Genomic DNA, 15,524 nt, shown 5'->3' on the forward strand with positions numbered 1-15,524 from the left:
GATTCTTAAAACTATCGTAAATCATTACTTTATAAATAACTCGAATTCGAGGTAAAACATTACCAAAAACTTATTAAATAAATCTTAAAATTTAATAAAAAAAAAAACCAATTCCCAATAATTTTAATAATTTTAAATAGAAGAAAAATGAAAGTCATATACCCCTAGATTGTGATAAAAACCACCTGTTAAACCAAACAAGGCTTTAATTTGCCCATTTTTGCCAGAGGGAAAAAAGCTTTTGTTCCCTTTCTCTTAGATTTATACTTTCTCCCTCTTCTATCTACCAACCCTCATCTCTCTCTCTTTCTCTCTACACCCTGTAAATGTTCATCTCTGAATCTACTCTTCTCTAGTTCACTACTTGTTTCCATGAAATGTTCTTTCTTTTAACCTTCTTCTTGAGCTCATCTTCAGAGGTGAAACAACCAGAAGTTGAAGAAACATCTTCTTCTTCTTTCCTTTTTCTCTCATCGATTTGAGAGTTTCTTGATCAATAAACATGTCTCAGACCAACTGGGAAGCTGATAAAATGTAAACATTTTTTTTTTTTTCTTTCTTTCTTTCTCAATCTACCTAGTTTCTATCAAACATTAGTAATAGTACATTAATCTGATTGATTTTGTTCTGGGTTTTCCTTTATTTTCTTTCATTTTTCTTCTATAATGAAGTTATTGTCTTCTTTTACTTATTTTTCAGTCTTTGTGAAGTTTTAGATTCCAGTTTTTTTGATGGGTTCTGAGCAAGTTTTACTTGTCTTCTTAGGGTTTTCATGTTTTAGCTCACTGTTTCATTTGCATGTCCTTCAATTTGTGTTTTTAGGGTTTTAATCTTCTTGAATTCCATTATTACAGGCTTGATGTGTACATCCATGACTACATGGTGAAAAGAAATTTGAAAGCATCTGCACAAGCATTTCAAGCTGAAGGAAAAGTATCATCTGACCCAGTTGGTAATAAGAAATGAAACCCACAAAGTTACAAACCCTATATTGATTCAGAGTTCATTTTTTTTTATGTTTTCCTTTTCAGCTATAGATGCGCCTGGTGGGTTTCTATTTGAATGGTGGTCTGTTTTCTGGGATATATTTATAGCCAGGACTAATGAGAAACACTCTGATGTTGCTGCATCTTATATTGAGGTTTTTTAAATCGAAACAATATAGATTTGTTTAGAGATTTGAAGATTTTGATCTGTTTTTCTTTTTTTTTTTAATTTGGAAACTTCAGACTCAGTTGATTAAAGCCCGAGAACAGCAACAACAACAGCAACACCAACAATCCCAGCAACCTCAGCATTCACAACAACAGCAGCAGCAGTTACAAATGCAACAAATTTTGTTACATCGACAAGCTCAAGCACAGCAACAACAGCAACAGCAGCAACAACAACAACACGCTCAGGCTCAACAGCAACAGCAGCAACAACAACAACAACAGGCTCAACAACAACAAGCTCAACAGCAGCAACAACAACAACAACAACAACAACAACAACAACGAAGAGATGGGAGCCACCTTCTAAATGGAACGAGTACTGCTAATGCTTTGGCTACAAAGATGTATGAGGAAAGATTGAAATTGCCGATCCAAAGGGATTCTTTAGAAGATAATGCAATGAAGGTAGCATTTTCCCCCTTCATTTGAAAGCTTGTTTGATGTGGTTTTTTTGAAGGTTATGAAAATAAAACCTTGTTTGATGAAAAAGTTGGAGTTTTTGGCATTATTTGGGTTAAATTACTAAAAGTTTTCATTTGTAAAAATAAAAATAAAGTTAAGGGTATTTTGGTTGATGTATTAAGTGATTTGATTGTTAAAATGATAGGTGGTGTGATAAAGTTTTTTTTGATAAAACCCAAGATCAAGCAAGCTCTAAGCTTTAAGTTTTGATTTGTGCATTTCAGCAAAGATTCGGAGAGAATATGGGACAGCTTTTGGATCCAAGTCAGTCGTCGTTGCTGAAATCTGCTTCAGCTGCTGGTCAGACATCGGGAGGGTATCCACATTTATTTGTTTTCGATTAATTTAATGGAAATATCATTTTCAAGTATATATTTTTTTTCTCGCTTAATGATTGGTGCATGGATTGACACTTACCCTTTTTTTATGTAATGGAACTCTTATTTCTTAGGCAAGTTCTTCATGGTACAGCTGGTGGAATGTCTCCTCAAGTTCAGTCTCGGAATCAACAACTTCCAGGGTCAACACCGGTTAGAGATTAATTGTTCCTATTGAAGAGAACATATTTTATTTTATTTTTCTTTGATTCTAATGCAATTTCCCCCCATCTTATTTAGGATATAAAGACGGAGATGAATCCAAGGGCTAATGGACCTGAGGGATCGTTAATTGGAATGTCAGGTACCCATTTGTAAACACTTATAGTTTATGTTTTTGTATCCATATCCGGAATCAGATGAGATACAAACCAGTGCCTTTTCTGTTATAGGGTTCTTTGAATATCCAAGGGGTTATTTCCAAATAATCTTGTTTGATGCACATTATTGAAAACCTAAAGTTATTTGGGTAAACATATAATTATTTTTTGAAATAAAGGGTACTTTGGTTGATGATTTAAATGATATTATTGATGAGTATATCCTTAGATCAGATAGAGTTATTTGAAATAAATTTCAAATAATCAAACATCAAACACAGTCTAATAAATTTCTGAATCTGTCTCGAACTAAAAGTTATAGTTTCCAAACATAATCTCGTCCTGAAGAAATAGTTCAAGTAAATATCTGTGAATCTCTCCTTATTCTCTCTTTCTCTAAACTGAAGGTTCCAATCAAGGAGGCAGCAACTTGACATTGAAGGGATGGCCTTTAACGCCTTTGTCAGTAAGTCTGTCAAATTACAAACTTCTAATAATACAAACAATGTTTATATCAAGGATTTCATATTTGATAATTATTTCCATTTACTAGGGCTTAGAGCAGCTACGATCTGGGCTACTCCAGCAGCCGAAGTCTTTTATGCAAGGGTCACACCCTTTTAACCAACTTCAGATGTTGACGCCTCAGCATCAACAACAGCTTATGCTTGCACAGCAGAATATGACTTCTCCATCAGCAAGTGAGATGGAAACAAGGAGGTTAAGGATGCTTCTTAATAACCGAAGTATGAATCTAGGAAAAGATGGCCTTCCAAATTCTATGGGAGATGTGGTTTCTAATGTTGGATCGCCATTACAAGCCGGTTGTGGTGTTTTGCCTCGAGGAGACCATGATATGTTGATCAAGGTTCTTTTTTTAGGCGGATTTTCTCTTTATACTATTAATTGATCGGTTTTTTAATGGTTTTTGATTACTTTTTTTTATAGTTAAAAATGGCTCAGTTACAGCAGCAGCAACAACAGAACAATAACCAACTTCAGCAACATGCTCTCTCTGGTCCACAACAGTCCCAGAGTTCTAATCATAGTCTTCATCCCCAAGATAAAATCGTTGGGTCGGGAAGCTTAACTGCAGATGGTAGCATGTCTAATTCCTTTCGAGGAAATGATCAGGTGTTTAATTGTACCCTTGCCTTTATTTGATGAAAAAGTGAACGAATTATTTAGAGCTTGTTTGATGGTAGTTTTTGTTATATATTAAATAATCTAACTTTTTAATAAAAAGTGGATTATTTGGGGGTAAGTGACTAAAATATCTTTTGCAATTACTATTTTAAATTATTATAAAAAGTAAAGTAAGGTTACTTTTTCATTTTAGCTGATTATTTGAATGATTTTTTGATGATGTAAAGGTTATTTAGGTGGCTTGTTGAGCTTGGTTTATTTGAATAACCAATTGGAGCTTGTTTGATCATTTAAAAAAATCTTTATCATATCACCTATCACCTATCAAATCATTTGATTCTTCAATCAAAATTCTAAAATACCTTAATTTTTTTTACAAGTTTTATTTTAAATACAAAAGTTCATTTTAGTAATGTAACTAAAATGATCCTACTTTTCATCAAAAGAAATTTTGATTTCATAACCAAGATTTTTTCAAATAATCCCACATCATGCAAGCTTCAATGGTTATTTCAACTAATTTCGTTTGATGCAGGTTATTGAAAGTTAGTTATTTGGGTAAAAATGACATGGTATAAATGTATAATGAGTTTTTAAAAATAAAGGGTAATTTAGTATTTTTGTTGATAATTTGAATAACTATGTGATAGTGGGTTATATGAGATTATTAAAAGAAAAAAACGAGGGTACTTTAGTGTTTCTATTGACGATTTGAATGATGTGATACAAAAAAGTATTCATATTCCAAATATACTTATATCTAACACATCTGGTGATTCATTTCAAGACTTCAAAAACCCAGACTGGTCGAAAAAGGAAGCAGCCTGTATCATCATCGGGTCCTGCCAATAGTTCGGGGACTGCCAACACTGCTGGCCCTTCACCAAGTTCAGCCCCATCAACTCCCTCAAACAATACTCCCGGTGATGTGATTTCAATGCCTGCCTTACCACATAGTGGTGGTACTTCTTCGAAACCAGTGATGATGTTTGGGAATGACGGTTCTGGAACTCTCACATCTCCGTCTAATCAGTTGGTAAGTTTAAATTCAATTGAATTCTTTTTTTTTTTGTGCAGAAGGATTCTCATCATTGACTAATTGAGTCCTTCATATGTTGGCAGTGGGATGAAAAAGATCTAGTGCAGGCTGAGATGGATCGGTTTGTGGAAGATGGATCTCTTGATGATAATGTTGAGTCTTTTTTATCGCATGATGAAGGCGACCACAGAGATATGGTTGGACGATGCATGGATGCAAGCAAAGGTGTGTGTGTGTGTTTCTAGTTTCTACCTTTTTGTTCTTATCTCAGTTAGCTTCTTTGTGCTCTATTATAGGATTTGCGTTTACAGAAGTCAGCTCTGTTCGAGCTAGTGCGAGCAAAGTTGTTTGCTGCCATTTTTCATCAGATGGGAAACTACTAGCAACCGGTGGCCACGATAAAAAGGTGTGGTTATTTTTCTTCACTTTTAACTGCTTGTGTTTAAAAGTTAATACAATTTTTTTGCAGGCTGTATTATGGTACACTGATACCCTAAAGCAAAAGAGTACACTTGAAGAACATTCAGGGTTGATTACCGATGTTCGTTTCAGTCCCGGGATGTCTCGACTTGCAACATCGTCTTTTGATAAAACTGTCAGAGTTTGGGATGCTGACAATGTTGGTCAATTTATTAGTTATTTTTCCTGATTTTTATAACTTGTCATGGGCCATTGGGATTTTATTTACTAGATTTATCTGTTATATGCAGCCCAGTTATTCTCTTCGAAATTTCAATGGACATTCTGGTTCTGTTATGTCTCTGGACTTCCATCCAAACAAAGATGATCTCATATGCTCTTGCGATGGAGATGGCGAAATAAGATATTGGAGCATTACTAATGGCAGTTGTTTGAGAGTATTCAAGGTATGGTTTAGAAGTTTAAGTCAAACCAAACCCGAGAAAAACTAATAACCAATCTTTTGCCAGACTGTACGGTTAAAAAAAAAAAGACAAACCAGATACTTGCGGTTTGGATGTAGATTTTTTAAACATATTATTCCACAGAGGGTATATGGTTGTATATTTAGGAAATCATCAAAGAACTTGTTTGATGTTGGGTTATTTGAAAAAATATGTTTTAATGAATTTAAGTCTTAGGTTTGGATGAAAAATAAAAGAAATACTTTTGACTGAACCAACTGCTCACACTTTGAATCTTGAGTGTAGGGTGGAACGACACAGATAAGATTTCAACCTCGTCTTGGAAGGTATCTAGCGGCAGCTGCTGAGAATGTGGTCTCTATACTAGACACGGAAACTCAAGTTAGTCGGCTTACATTGAAGGTAATATTAGTATTTTAGTTAAGGCTCAAACATATTCTTATAAAAAAATCTTTCTTTATTATTTTTTGTTAAGAGTTGGACTTTAGAGACTGAGGATTGTAAGTTTGATTCACGGTATAAACCATAATAAATCCAAAATTATCAGAATCCACATCCAAATTACTTGACAAAAGAAAAATTCCCTAGGTTCAATTTTGTTGGTTAGTGCTTGAATCGTTATTTTATTTGAATTGCATCTTAGAAGTTGATTATTATTTTTTATTGGTATGATGAATGAATAGGGGCATTCAAAACTAATTGATTCCATCTGCTGGGATCCAACTGGTGAATACCTTGCATCGGTGAGTGAGGACTCGGTTAGGGTATGGAATCTCGGTTCAGGGGGAGATGGAGAGTGCATGCACGAGCTGAGCTGTAATGGAAACAAGTTCCATTCTTGTGTATTCCATCCTGCATTTTCCTCTTTGCTGGTCATTGGCTGTTACCAGGCAAGTTTCTTTCTTTCCTATTTTTTCTTAGTAATAAAAGAATCAGGTTAGATAATTTGTCTTATCTATTAATGGGCAGAGTATGGAACTATGGAACATGTCCGAGAACAAGACGATGACACTAGGGGCTCATGATGGACTGATTGCTGGATTGGCTGTTTCGACTGTGACCGGTTTGGTTGCTTCTGCTAGCCATGATAAAATTGTCAAGTTATGGAAATGATTTGACTTCTTTTCAACTAGTTAGTAGTTAGCTCTCTGTTGTTCTTATGTATCTATTTTTAACTCTCTTTTGATCATCTCTGCTTTTCTAACATGTGTTGTTAGTTAACTTGAGAGACTAAGAACAAATACTCCAAGTCTTAATCTCCAGACATCTCAATTGTTTTTGGTCTCCCGTTTTTCTCATCAATTTAATATCTTGATACTTTCTTGATTCAGTTTGTTTTCATTGGTCTGGGTTATTTGGATGATATCCAGCACTCTTAGGTTATTTTGGTCAATTTAGATATCAAACAATTTCTTTCAAATATCACTCTCTACATCAAATAAGCCTATCTTAGTTGCTAATAACTGTTGCATAAGGAGTGACAGTTTGATATTTAGAGAACATCTATTTGAGTGTTATATTCCAACATTCAATAAATGACTTGTATAAAAAGTCAAGCTGTTTCTCCCAATATATAGACATAGTTTTGATATTTGAGTGTTATATTCCTAAGAAAGAAAGAAAAAATGACCTTTCATCTCCTCTGAAAGTTGAAGGCTTTCATGGAATAAGCAAACGAGACAGCAAAGATGAAGCAGAAACCGATTACTACACCAGCTGCAACTCCGACGAACTCGTGCCTATATCCAAACTGTTGTTTCAGCAACTGTTTGATTGAAATGTAGTTATAATCAGATAGCTTCACTTGTTCATCATTCATGTCTCCATATTGTGATGCCAACATTCCGTACAAGCTCCATGCTACTGGATTTCCCCAATAGTACCATCTCCACCATATAGGTATTCTCTGCCAAATCAGAAATAAAATAAAATTAATACCTATTTTCAAAGATTAATTTTTTTAATGTTTTAAGTCGCGCACCATCCTGGGAATCATGAATCCGCTAAAGAGGTTCCACAGCATGTAGAATGGGGAAGCGATTATGACAGCGATGTTGTGATTAGGCGAGATGGCAATGGTCATCATACCGAAAAATGTGAAGTAGAGCAGAGTGAAGTACATGAAGAACATATACCAAATGAACTTGGAACAGCTCCATTCAAATTCCGCCATGTAGTAGAAAATCGTGCTGTAAATAACCGATTGGACTAGTACATATGGGAACTCAATAACAACCTAATAAGAACACATAATTTGGCTTAAAACTAAAATATGATGAAAATGTGTGGGCATTATTAAATGCCCAAAAGGATATTTACATATTCAATTCCATTTGAAGAAGGGAAAAAAAGCATACCTGTGAAAATGCCAATGGCAAAGCTGAATACATCCCTGCAGCTCTTTCTCTATATGAAACTGACCTCTCGACATAAACAACCGGTTGAACGGAAGTGGCGTTGGTGATTCCGATGAATAGAACCGCCGCATACATTGATCCCATGGCATTGAAGATATCCTGCTGTGTTTCCCTACAGAAAAGTAGATAATATAAAGAAGAGATGAAACCAATTTCATTTTAAATTCATCTCAAGTGGAAAGAATCTTACTATAGATTTCAAGTTCGATTCTCACAATATTTTAGTGAGAATCGAGTATGAGACCTCAATATCCTAGTTACACTTAAAGTTGCACTGACTGAGTAGATAAAATCATATTTTTTTACAACCAAGGTTTATTCTGTGGAATAGGCTAGCACAACATTGAATGGACATCAAACTTCTGCCTCTAGTTCAACACTTTTACAGTTTCAATAACCTTGGGTGGGTAGAAAAGAAAAAGCAATTTTGATAAATAGAGAAAGTGGATGAAGAAGACCTTTTAGAACCGAATCTCCAGCAGATTGTTCCAAACATCAAGGAGATTATAACGGTATAAAAGAACCGTACTGCAGTATACTGCGGATTCCGCCAGTACGACAGCCATTGCTTCCAAAGACAGCCTAGAAACTGGCTAAAATATGTCTGTGAGTATATTGACGGGAAACATAATTCTTTATCATCAAGATCTGGCCGGCTTAGGATTTCAACAAGTTCTTCATTTTTTCTATAACCAGAAGAAAAAAGAATACAATTTAATTGGAGAGCAGAATGAAGAATTATATCACATGGAGACTGGAGAGACAATGTTGATGGTGACATACTGAAAGAGAGACGATTCACGGTAAATTTCAGCAAAATCGACGCCAAGTCTGGTTTCTTCTGATGGAGAAGTAACTTCTAGAATCCAGGAAGCTGGGTTATAGCCTGGTCTAATCCTTGGAACTCCGTTAACAGCCTGAAAAATTCATTATATTTAAAGGTTGTAACAAAACAATTGTCTGTAAATTGATCGTTCTTTAAAATCCCACCTCGAAAAACCGAATAACATTACAAGACCTTTTGCCCAATGAACCAGCATAGATAAGTTGGCCTCCACGTTTCATGAGCACAAGCTGAAACAAAGATAACAGTTCAACTTTCAAAGAAAATCATACTTTCTTTTATAGGAATTCATATATGGTAGGGAGGAAGAGTAAACCTCATCAAAGGATTCGAATATATCAATGCTGGGCTGGTGAATTGTGCAAACAATTGTCCTACCAGTGTTCACGATATTCCTTACGGTTCTCATGACAATGGCAGCAGATCTGGCATCAAGTCCTGAAGTAGGTTCATCCATGAAAACTATGGAAGGATTGGCCACCAGCTCAACTGCAATTGTCAACCTTTTCCTCTGTTCGGTTGACAACCCATCTACGCCGGGTAAACCCACTAAAGCATCTCCAATAGAAGTGAGCTCAACAAGTTCCATAATCTCATCCACAAATTCCTGCATACTCATTTGTTATTATCAACAATTTTGTTTTTCCAAGTAAAACATGTTGAATACTGAATTTTAAGGATATAATTAGTCAAGTGTCAAAATAAATGCTCTATGTTTTAAAATTCGTGGTGTGCTTTGGATTCCCTATGATTAAATAAACAAAGATTTACTATGGCTACAATGTTAGGATGCAAAAGAAAAACCTATGGGGTCGCTTTTGTAACTGATATCCAGCACCAAAAAACTGCCTTTGCATGACATGGTTTAGTGTTTTATTGAATGCAACTTTTCTATATATTAACATCTTTATTGCTGACCCTCCTGCAGATATTGATGAAATTTATGATTTTGTCTCTAAATCTCTACACATTACTTCAGGTGGCATTATTCCTATTCCAAAACCTATAGGTTTGCACACTTACTCGACATGGGAAAAGGGAAGTGGCATCCGTTGATGAAAGGTTATACAACGGCAGTCCTTATAAACTAATTGTAAGTTGAGTGTGAAACTAATGTCGAGAAGCTACTTAAACACTATTTGGCCCTTATAATAAGGTAATTTGATGGATAATATGGACTAAGACGTTGATTTTAAGTAAGATTTTCTACCTATGTAAATAATTAACTGATTTTAAATAAGTGATATCAAATGAAGTTCATTCAAAGTAAGTGAGTACTGAAGTTGAAATTTGAAAGAAAGCAAAAAAAAAGATACCTTTTTAACTGTTGAATCGATATGAGAACCCAATCGAAGCCAGGATGAGAAAATAAGCGACTCGTGGACAGTTAAACATGGAGAATGGACATCACTCTGTTCACAATAACCCGATACCCGAGCAAAAGTTTCTTGTTTCTTAAGGTAACCGGAGATATATACGCTCCCTTCAATATATCCACCAGTTTTCCTGCCAGATAAAACATCCAATAGAGTAGTCTTTCCAGCTCCACTAACACCAACTAGAGCAGTTAACACGCCTGGACGAAATGCAAAAGTCACATCCACCAACAATCTCAGCCGGTCAGACACAACACCTTGTTGTCTCAATTCTATTGGGACATCAACATAGTAATTAAGGTTTTTGAAACACATTGAGATTGGTTCAAAAGGAAGAACCATCCCTCTCTTCCTTCTAACTTTATTGCCTGAAAAAAAAAAGTATCCAAGATTTTTGTTTAATTTTATCAGAATTTATGAAACATAAGCATTAATGGCAAATGGCACATACTCATGAATGAGTGAGAATGTTCTAAGTATTCTCTCAGCTCAATAATTGTGGTTCCTTTATCATCGACTTTCTCTTCTTTGTTTTTGTTTCTTTTCTTAGAAGAAGAATCAATGAATTGATGATTTCCATGTGCTGACAAATCAAGAAGAAAGAATGATTTCCCTTTCATAATCATATTTATTGATGTTATAAGGATTTTAAGCTTACGGTTAAGATAAGTCAAGGCAAGTGTGAAAAGGACGTTTAACAAGATTATGTAACCTATCAAGGCACCTATTCCAATCCAGTACCAATAGCCTTCAGGGAACAAACTTCGGTCTTTCAATAACATTTTTCCAACAGATAATGTTGTGTAATTCCCTGCACTCTGAAAAATCAACGAAAAATATGAAAACCTTTTAAATGGACATTAAGTAATTTCTTTTACCCGAGTTTATTCTCTGGGATGGCTAACATGGCCCCTTAAATCATAGCATTCTTAATGGAAATCGAAGCTGAGGCCTTTGGTCTCTTAGGTAAGACATGAAGTAACATTATTATTACCTTATCCCAAGAATGGCCAAGAAATTCATTAACTGAAGCTGCATTTTGAGCATACATAAGAGGAGAAACCCAATAACCCCAAATCCACCAAGAAGGAATTCTATCTGTTAAGGTTATAAACGATAAATAGATACCAATGAATCAGAATGTTAAAAAAAAAACTCTGAGCAAACTAAACGGTTCAAACCTCTTGACAGTATAAATCCTCCAAGAATCATGACAACCAACAGAGCAAAAGATCCAAACGTATTGGCCACAACCAGATTACGACCCAGAGAGGCCATAACCCGAAAAAGTGCAATGGACATTTGGTGGAGAAAAAAGTATAACAAAAACTGCTGAAGGAATCTGCAAACAATAGTGTTAAAAACAATAGTTGAAAACAGAAGTAATGGTGAAACCTTGTACCTAGTAATCTCAGGATCAAAGCCGACAACATAGTATGTTCCTCCCACCCACATAGCGGATTCAAGAAACGATGAAGGAATGCTCAAAAGCCAAGAAGGAAGTGTATAAACCCAACACGGATAAAAATGTGAGTCACGATGCTTGTACAATACAGGAAGCTTTGATATCAACATAGGGACTTCCATAAATCCATTGTAGAGAATCATAACCATTGTAAAGTAGAGTGCTCCAAGGAAAACTCCAGCATCTTCCAGAGTATCGTGATGCATTGTTGTTCGAAGAAATACAGTCATCGTGATCAAGATATTCAACACAAGCTGCAAAAATAAATACAGTACCATCTATGAATCCACAAGCATCATATGACTAATATAATTAACAAAAGCGGCTTGGATTCAGGCGAGGAAGTGTTTCCAAATGGGTATTTTGTATTTCAACTGAAAATAACTGTTTTTGAGCAGGAATTCTTTTATCTATGAATTTGGATGACAAACAAAAGAATTCCTGCACAAATATGATCCCCTGGTATTTTTTTTATCAATGAATCTCACAAGCAGCTAAAAATCAAATAAGAAGATACCTGCACAAATTTGAAGATATAGACAAAAGAATTCCGCTTCATTAGAAGCATCTGCCAAGAAAAGCTGATCTTGAGAAGATCTAACCTAGATCTGCCATATGTGGATGTTGATAAAGCTGCTGGATGATTACATTTCTTATCAAAAGGAACGGCAAGATCCTTCAACAAGGCATTTCCAACTCGAAATCTCCCAAAGGCTTCTGAAAACTTCTCCAAAGGTACATATTGATAATGAGTATCACTAAACCAATATTGTTCTTGATCTTTCTCTGATATAACCTGCCCATTAGCAATGGAAAGATTAATTTCATATAGTTTTTTAAAACATGTATAATTAGGATCATTAGTTCATTAATTCTACCTCCTGCAGAAAATCAGCCACATTTTTCCTATCAGGACAATGAAACCCCATAAACTGAAAAAAATCAAGAGCAGCTTCACGTGGTCCTTGGTATACTATCTGACCATCAGACAGAAGGATAATTTCGTCGAAGAGTTGGTAGGTCTCAGGATCTGGTTGCAGAAGTGAGATGACGGTTGTTCCATTAAGAGTGTGAGTTGCGTATCTCAGATATTTGATCATTTGATAGGTTGTTGAACTATCAAGTCCAGTTGATATTTCGTCCATCAACATCACTCTAGCCGGACCGACTAGTACTTCAGCTGCAACCATATATCATTCGGAATTTTCATCTATTTCTCACCTTTGGAAAGAAGAATTAACAATGTAAACAACATTGAATACTTTTTGTTACCAGTTGTAAGACGCTTCTTCTGTCCTCCGGAGATTCCTTTAAGCATTTCATCCCCAACTAATGTATCTGCACAAATATCCAATCCCAATACCTTCATGATATAGTCCACAACCAAGCTTGTTTGAAATTCTCCAAGAGCTAATGCCTAAACATGAATAATAATAAGAGAGTAAGTACAAATAAAAAAAAGTCTCAACACCACAAAAGCAAGTTAAAATAAAAACCAGAACATCAAAATAACAATTTTAACCTGAAGAAAGACAACTTCAATGTTTTTTTAACCTACCAAATCTTGTCCCCAAGGTAAGGGAGAATGCTCAACCTTATTCAAGAGGGCTTAACAATTTTTGACACTAAAATATTCATTAGAGTTCCACCATCATGATTCACCCGAACTCAAGCTTCCTAAATCAAAATAACAAAGAAGTTTAAAACTTACCTTAATGAATATATCAAGATCTTCATCGGGTATTATCCTGCTATCCTTTTCTCGATTCAAAAGCTCAGAAAGCATATCTGAATCCAATTTTCACAATTTTAGAGAACAAACAAAAATAAAATTCCAATGAAATGTAAATTCAATGAATACCAAGCTTGAATCCAACACCCTGGCAGGAGCCTGCAAACTGAAGTGTTTCTTTCACTGTCATCTCGGCTATATGCCAGTCCTGCTGGCTTACATAAGCTGAAGTAGTTTGAGGTACAAATTCCTTTAGCCCATTACCGTTGTATGTAATTCTCCCAGACATCTTAACAGTTAATTAATTAACTGCATTAATCAATATTTCTTTTTTCAATGATAAATTTCAATCAAAGATCATAAACAATCTCAGATACCTTCACTCCATGATCAAGTCTTCCAGCCAGGGCCCGAAGTAGTGTTGTCTTTCCAGAACTTGGCGGACCCAACAGCAACGTCATTCTACACAACATAATTACTCAGATAAATAGCTAAAGTTTGTATTACAAAAATTGTCTCACTCTTAGTTCACCATCCAAATATTAATTTGGATGTCGACTGATCAGAACAAAAAGGAGAAGAACATTCACCAAATCAAGTTAAATTCAAAGATGAGTTGAGTTAAAGTTTGTATTAACAGAGTTGTCTCGTGAAAATAGTTCTAATAATACAAACAATGTCTATATCAAGAATTGAACACGTATTTGTTTGATGTTCATTAAATTACTCTACCATCCATGTTGAATTCTGGTAATTGATACCTTGAGGGTCTAATGATTCCACTGATGCCATTCAAGATTGAGAATTTTTTCCTTTGATTAGGGAAAACCCTCAATTTCCCCAAGAAAGCCTTTAAGAAGATGAATTTACATCGTTAGAAACCTAAACAGAATTGTATGAGCTAGGGAAATAAGCATATATCTATGGAGAATTTTACTTACTTCAGCCTTATTAAGAATGAAATTGGGAATTGTAGGCAAAGCTCTCCCTCCAACATGAACAAATGTATCTATCCATAAGTCCTGAAATCGAACCTCAACTTCTGGAAAATCTAAATCAACCCTAGAATCATAATACCCAAAACAACCATTAATATCAAAATACATTTTCTATAAACTTGACAATAATTCTCTTAACACTTACGCATTAAACCTCTGTTTGATTCTATTGAAAAAATTCTCAATATCATTGTTAACTGATGTGATCAATTTCTCCAATATCAGTTTCTGCTTTTGATCTTCCATCTTCCCAATGTCCACAACTGATACCTCTCCATTAAGATTTCTGAAAAATGACGTTCGTACCTGAACATGAGTTGGCGAACGCTGCAACGCCGCCCACCGGATAGCTGCGTCTTCACCGTCTCTTCCATTTTCACTTGTTCCTGGGAAAATACTGCCAGAAGATTCCCACATTGAGGGTTTACGTGAGAAAGAGTAATGGCTCTAAATTGAAAAGTTTGAATATGAATATAAAGAAGAAATAGAGTGTAATGATGTAGCCATTCAACCACTTAGTTGGCAAAGTAGTTGTGAAGATCGTCGTTATTAATTGGTGCCCTAATTCTCTCTCTTTCTCTCTCTCTACAGTATTCACGAAGGCCATAAATTACAGAGTTCTTACCTTTCTCGTGTATGAAATCAGATGATTTCTCACCAGACGCATCAACATTCACAGAGAAAGAGAAAAGAAAAGTGGAATTTAAGCTTTGTAGTTGAGATTTTTGAGAGATGAATTGTTTATTTCTGGAAGTAGTTAATATGGTTGATGAGACTTTCTTGCTATCACCTGCTCCCACCATCTTCTTCTTCCTCACTTAGAGCTTGTTTGATCTATGGATTGTTTAAAAATCACTTATTATATTTTATATGATTTCAATAATCTTATAACCTTATTTATTAATTAAATATATATATTTTTTAAAATTTATAATACTATTTTCTTAAGTATATCAAATTTTGGCCTCCGAAATTGTCCGTAATGATTGTGACTTGAAACCTATTTAAGAACATGAATAACATTGAGTGAGTGATATTAAGTCAATTGTCGGTTGATGAGAAGTTTGGATTATCTTTTGGTGGTGGAATATTTGGCTCGAATGGATAAATATGACGTTCATTGATCGCGGTCGACCGATACGTTAATTCCACAATCGCTTGATTAGAAGTTAAGCGCCTTATCCATTATGCCACGGGTGTTTGTGTTTGTTTATCTTAGTTATAATCTAGTAGATTATTTGACTCGA

General features: G+C 35.1%; 2 protein-coding genes across 3 annotated transcripts; one reads left to right on the forward strand and one right to left on the reverse strand.

The window, feature by feature from the left end:
• Positions 1-259: 259 nt before the first annotated feature.
• On the forward strand, positions 260-6,771 carry LOC124925957 (transcriptional corepressor LEUNIG-like). The gene is made up of 18 exons (XM_047466106.1): positions 260-534; positions 855-952; positions 1,032-1,141; positions 1,230-1,622; positions 1,904-1,995; positions 2,131-2,209; positions 2,297-2,360; positions 2,784-2,842; positions 2,930-3,244; positions 3,325-3,510; positions 4,310-4,558; positions 4,645-4,786; positions 4,858-4,967; positions 5,031-5,180; positions 5,272-5,427; positions 5,731-5,847; positions 6,129-6,335; positions 6,415-6,771. Exons 1-18 carry the CDS (start codon positions 503-505, stop codon positions 6,556-6,558), a joined length of 2,703 nt encoding a protein of 900 aa, XP_047322062.1. The 5' UTR covers positions 260-502; the 3' UTR covers positions 6,559-6,771.
• A 64-nt stretch (positions 6,772-6,835) lies between these two features.
• LOC124925956 (ABC transporter G family member 32-like) lies at positions 6,836-14,702 on the reverse strand. 2 transcript variants are annotated; one of them, XM_047466103.1, is made up of 22 exons: positions 14,423-14,702; positions 14,221-14,341; positions 14,041-14,129; positions 13,657-13,741; positions 13,409-13,568; positions 13,259-13,335; positions 12,820-12,964; positions 12,426-12,727; positions 12,065-12,343; positions 11,485-11,801; positions 11,264-11,424; positions 11,077-11,180; positions 10,741-10,900; positions 10,534-10,665; positions 10,023-10,450; positions 9,023-9,313; positions 8,853-8,936; positions 8,646-8,779; positions 8,321-8,548; positions 7,803-7,974; positions 7,427-7,681; positions 6,836-7,351 (listed from the first exon to the last, which is right to left on the reverse strand). In XM_047466103.1, exons 1-22 carry the CDS (start codon positions 14,692-14,694, stop codon positions 7,079-7,081), a joined length of 4,269 nt encoding a protein of 1,422 aa, XP_047322059.1. In that variant the 5' UTR covers positions 14,695-14,702; the 3' UTR covers positions 6,836-7,078. The 2 variants fall into 2 exon arrangements, with proteins under 2 accessions (XP_047322059.1, XP_047322060.1); XM_047466104.1 differs by lacking the exons at positions 14,221-14,341; positions 14,423-14,702 and having other exon boundaries at positions 13,409-13,588; positions 14,041-14,088.
• Between the last annotated feature and the right edge of the window lie 822 nt (positions 14,703-15,524).

This window comes from Impatiens glandulifera, chromosome 2 (assembly GCF_907164915.1).
Source record: "Impatiens glandulifera chromosome 2, dImpGla2.1, whole genome shotgun sequence".
NCBI classification, from domain to species: domain Eukaryota; kingdom Viridiplantae; phylum Streptophyta; class Magnoliopsida; order Ericales; family Balsaminaceae; genus Impatiens; species Impatiens glandulifera.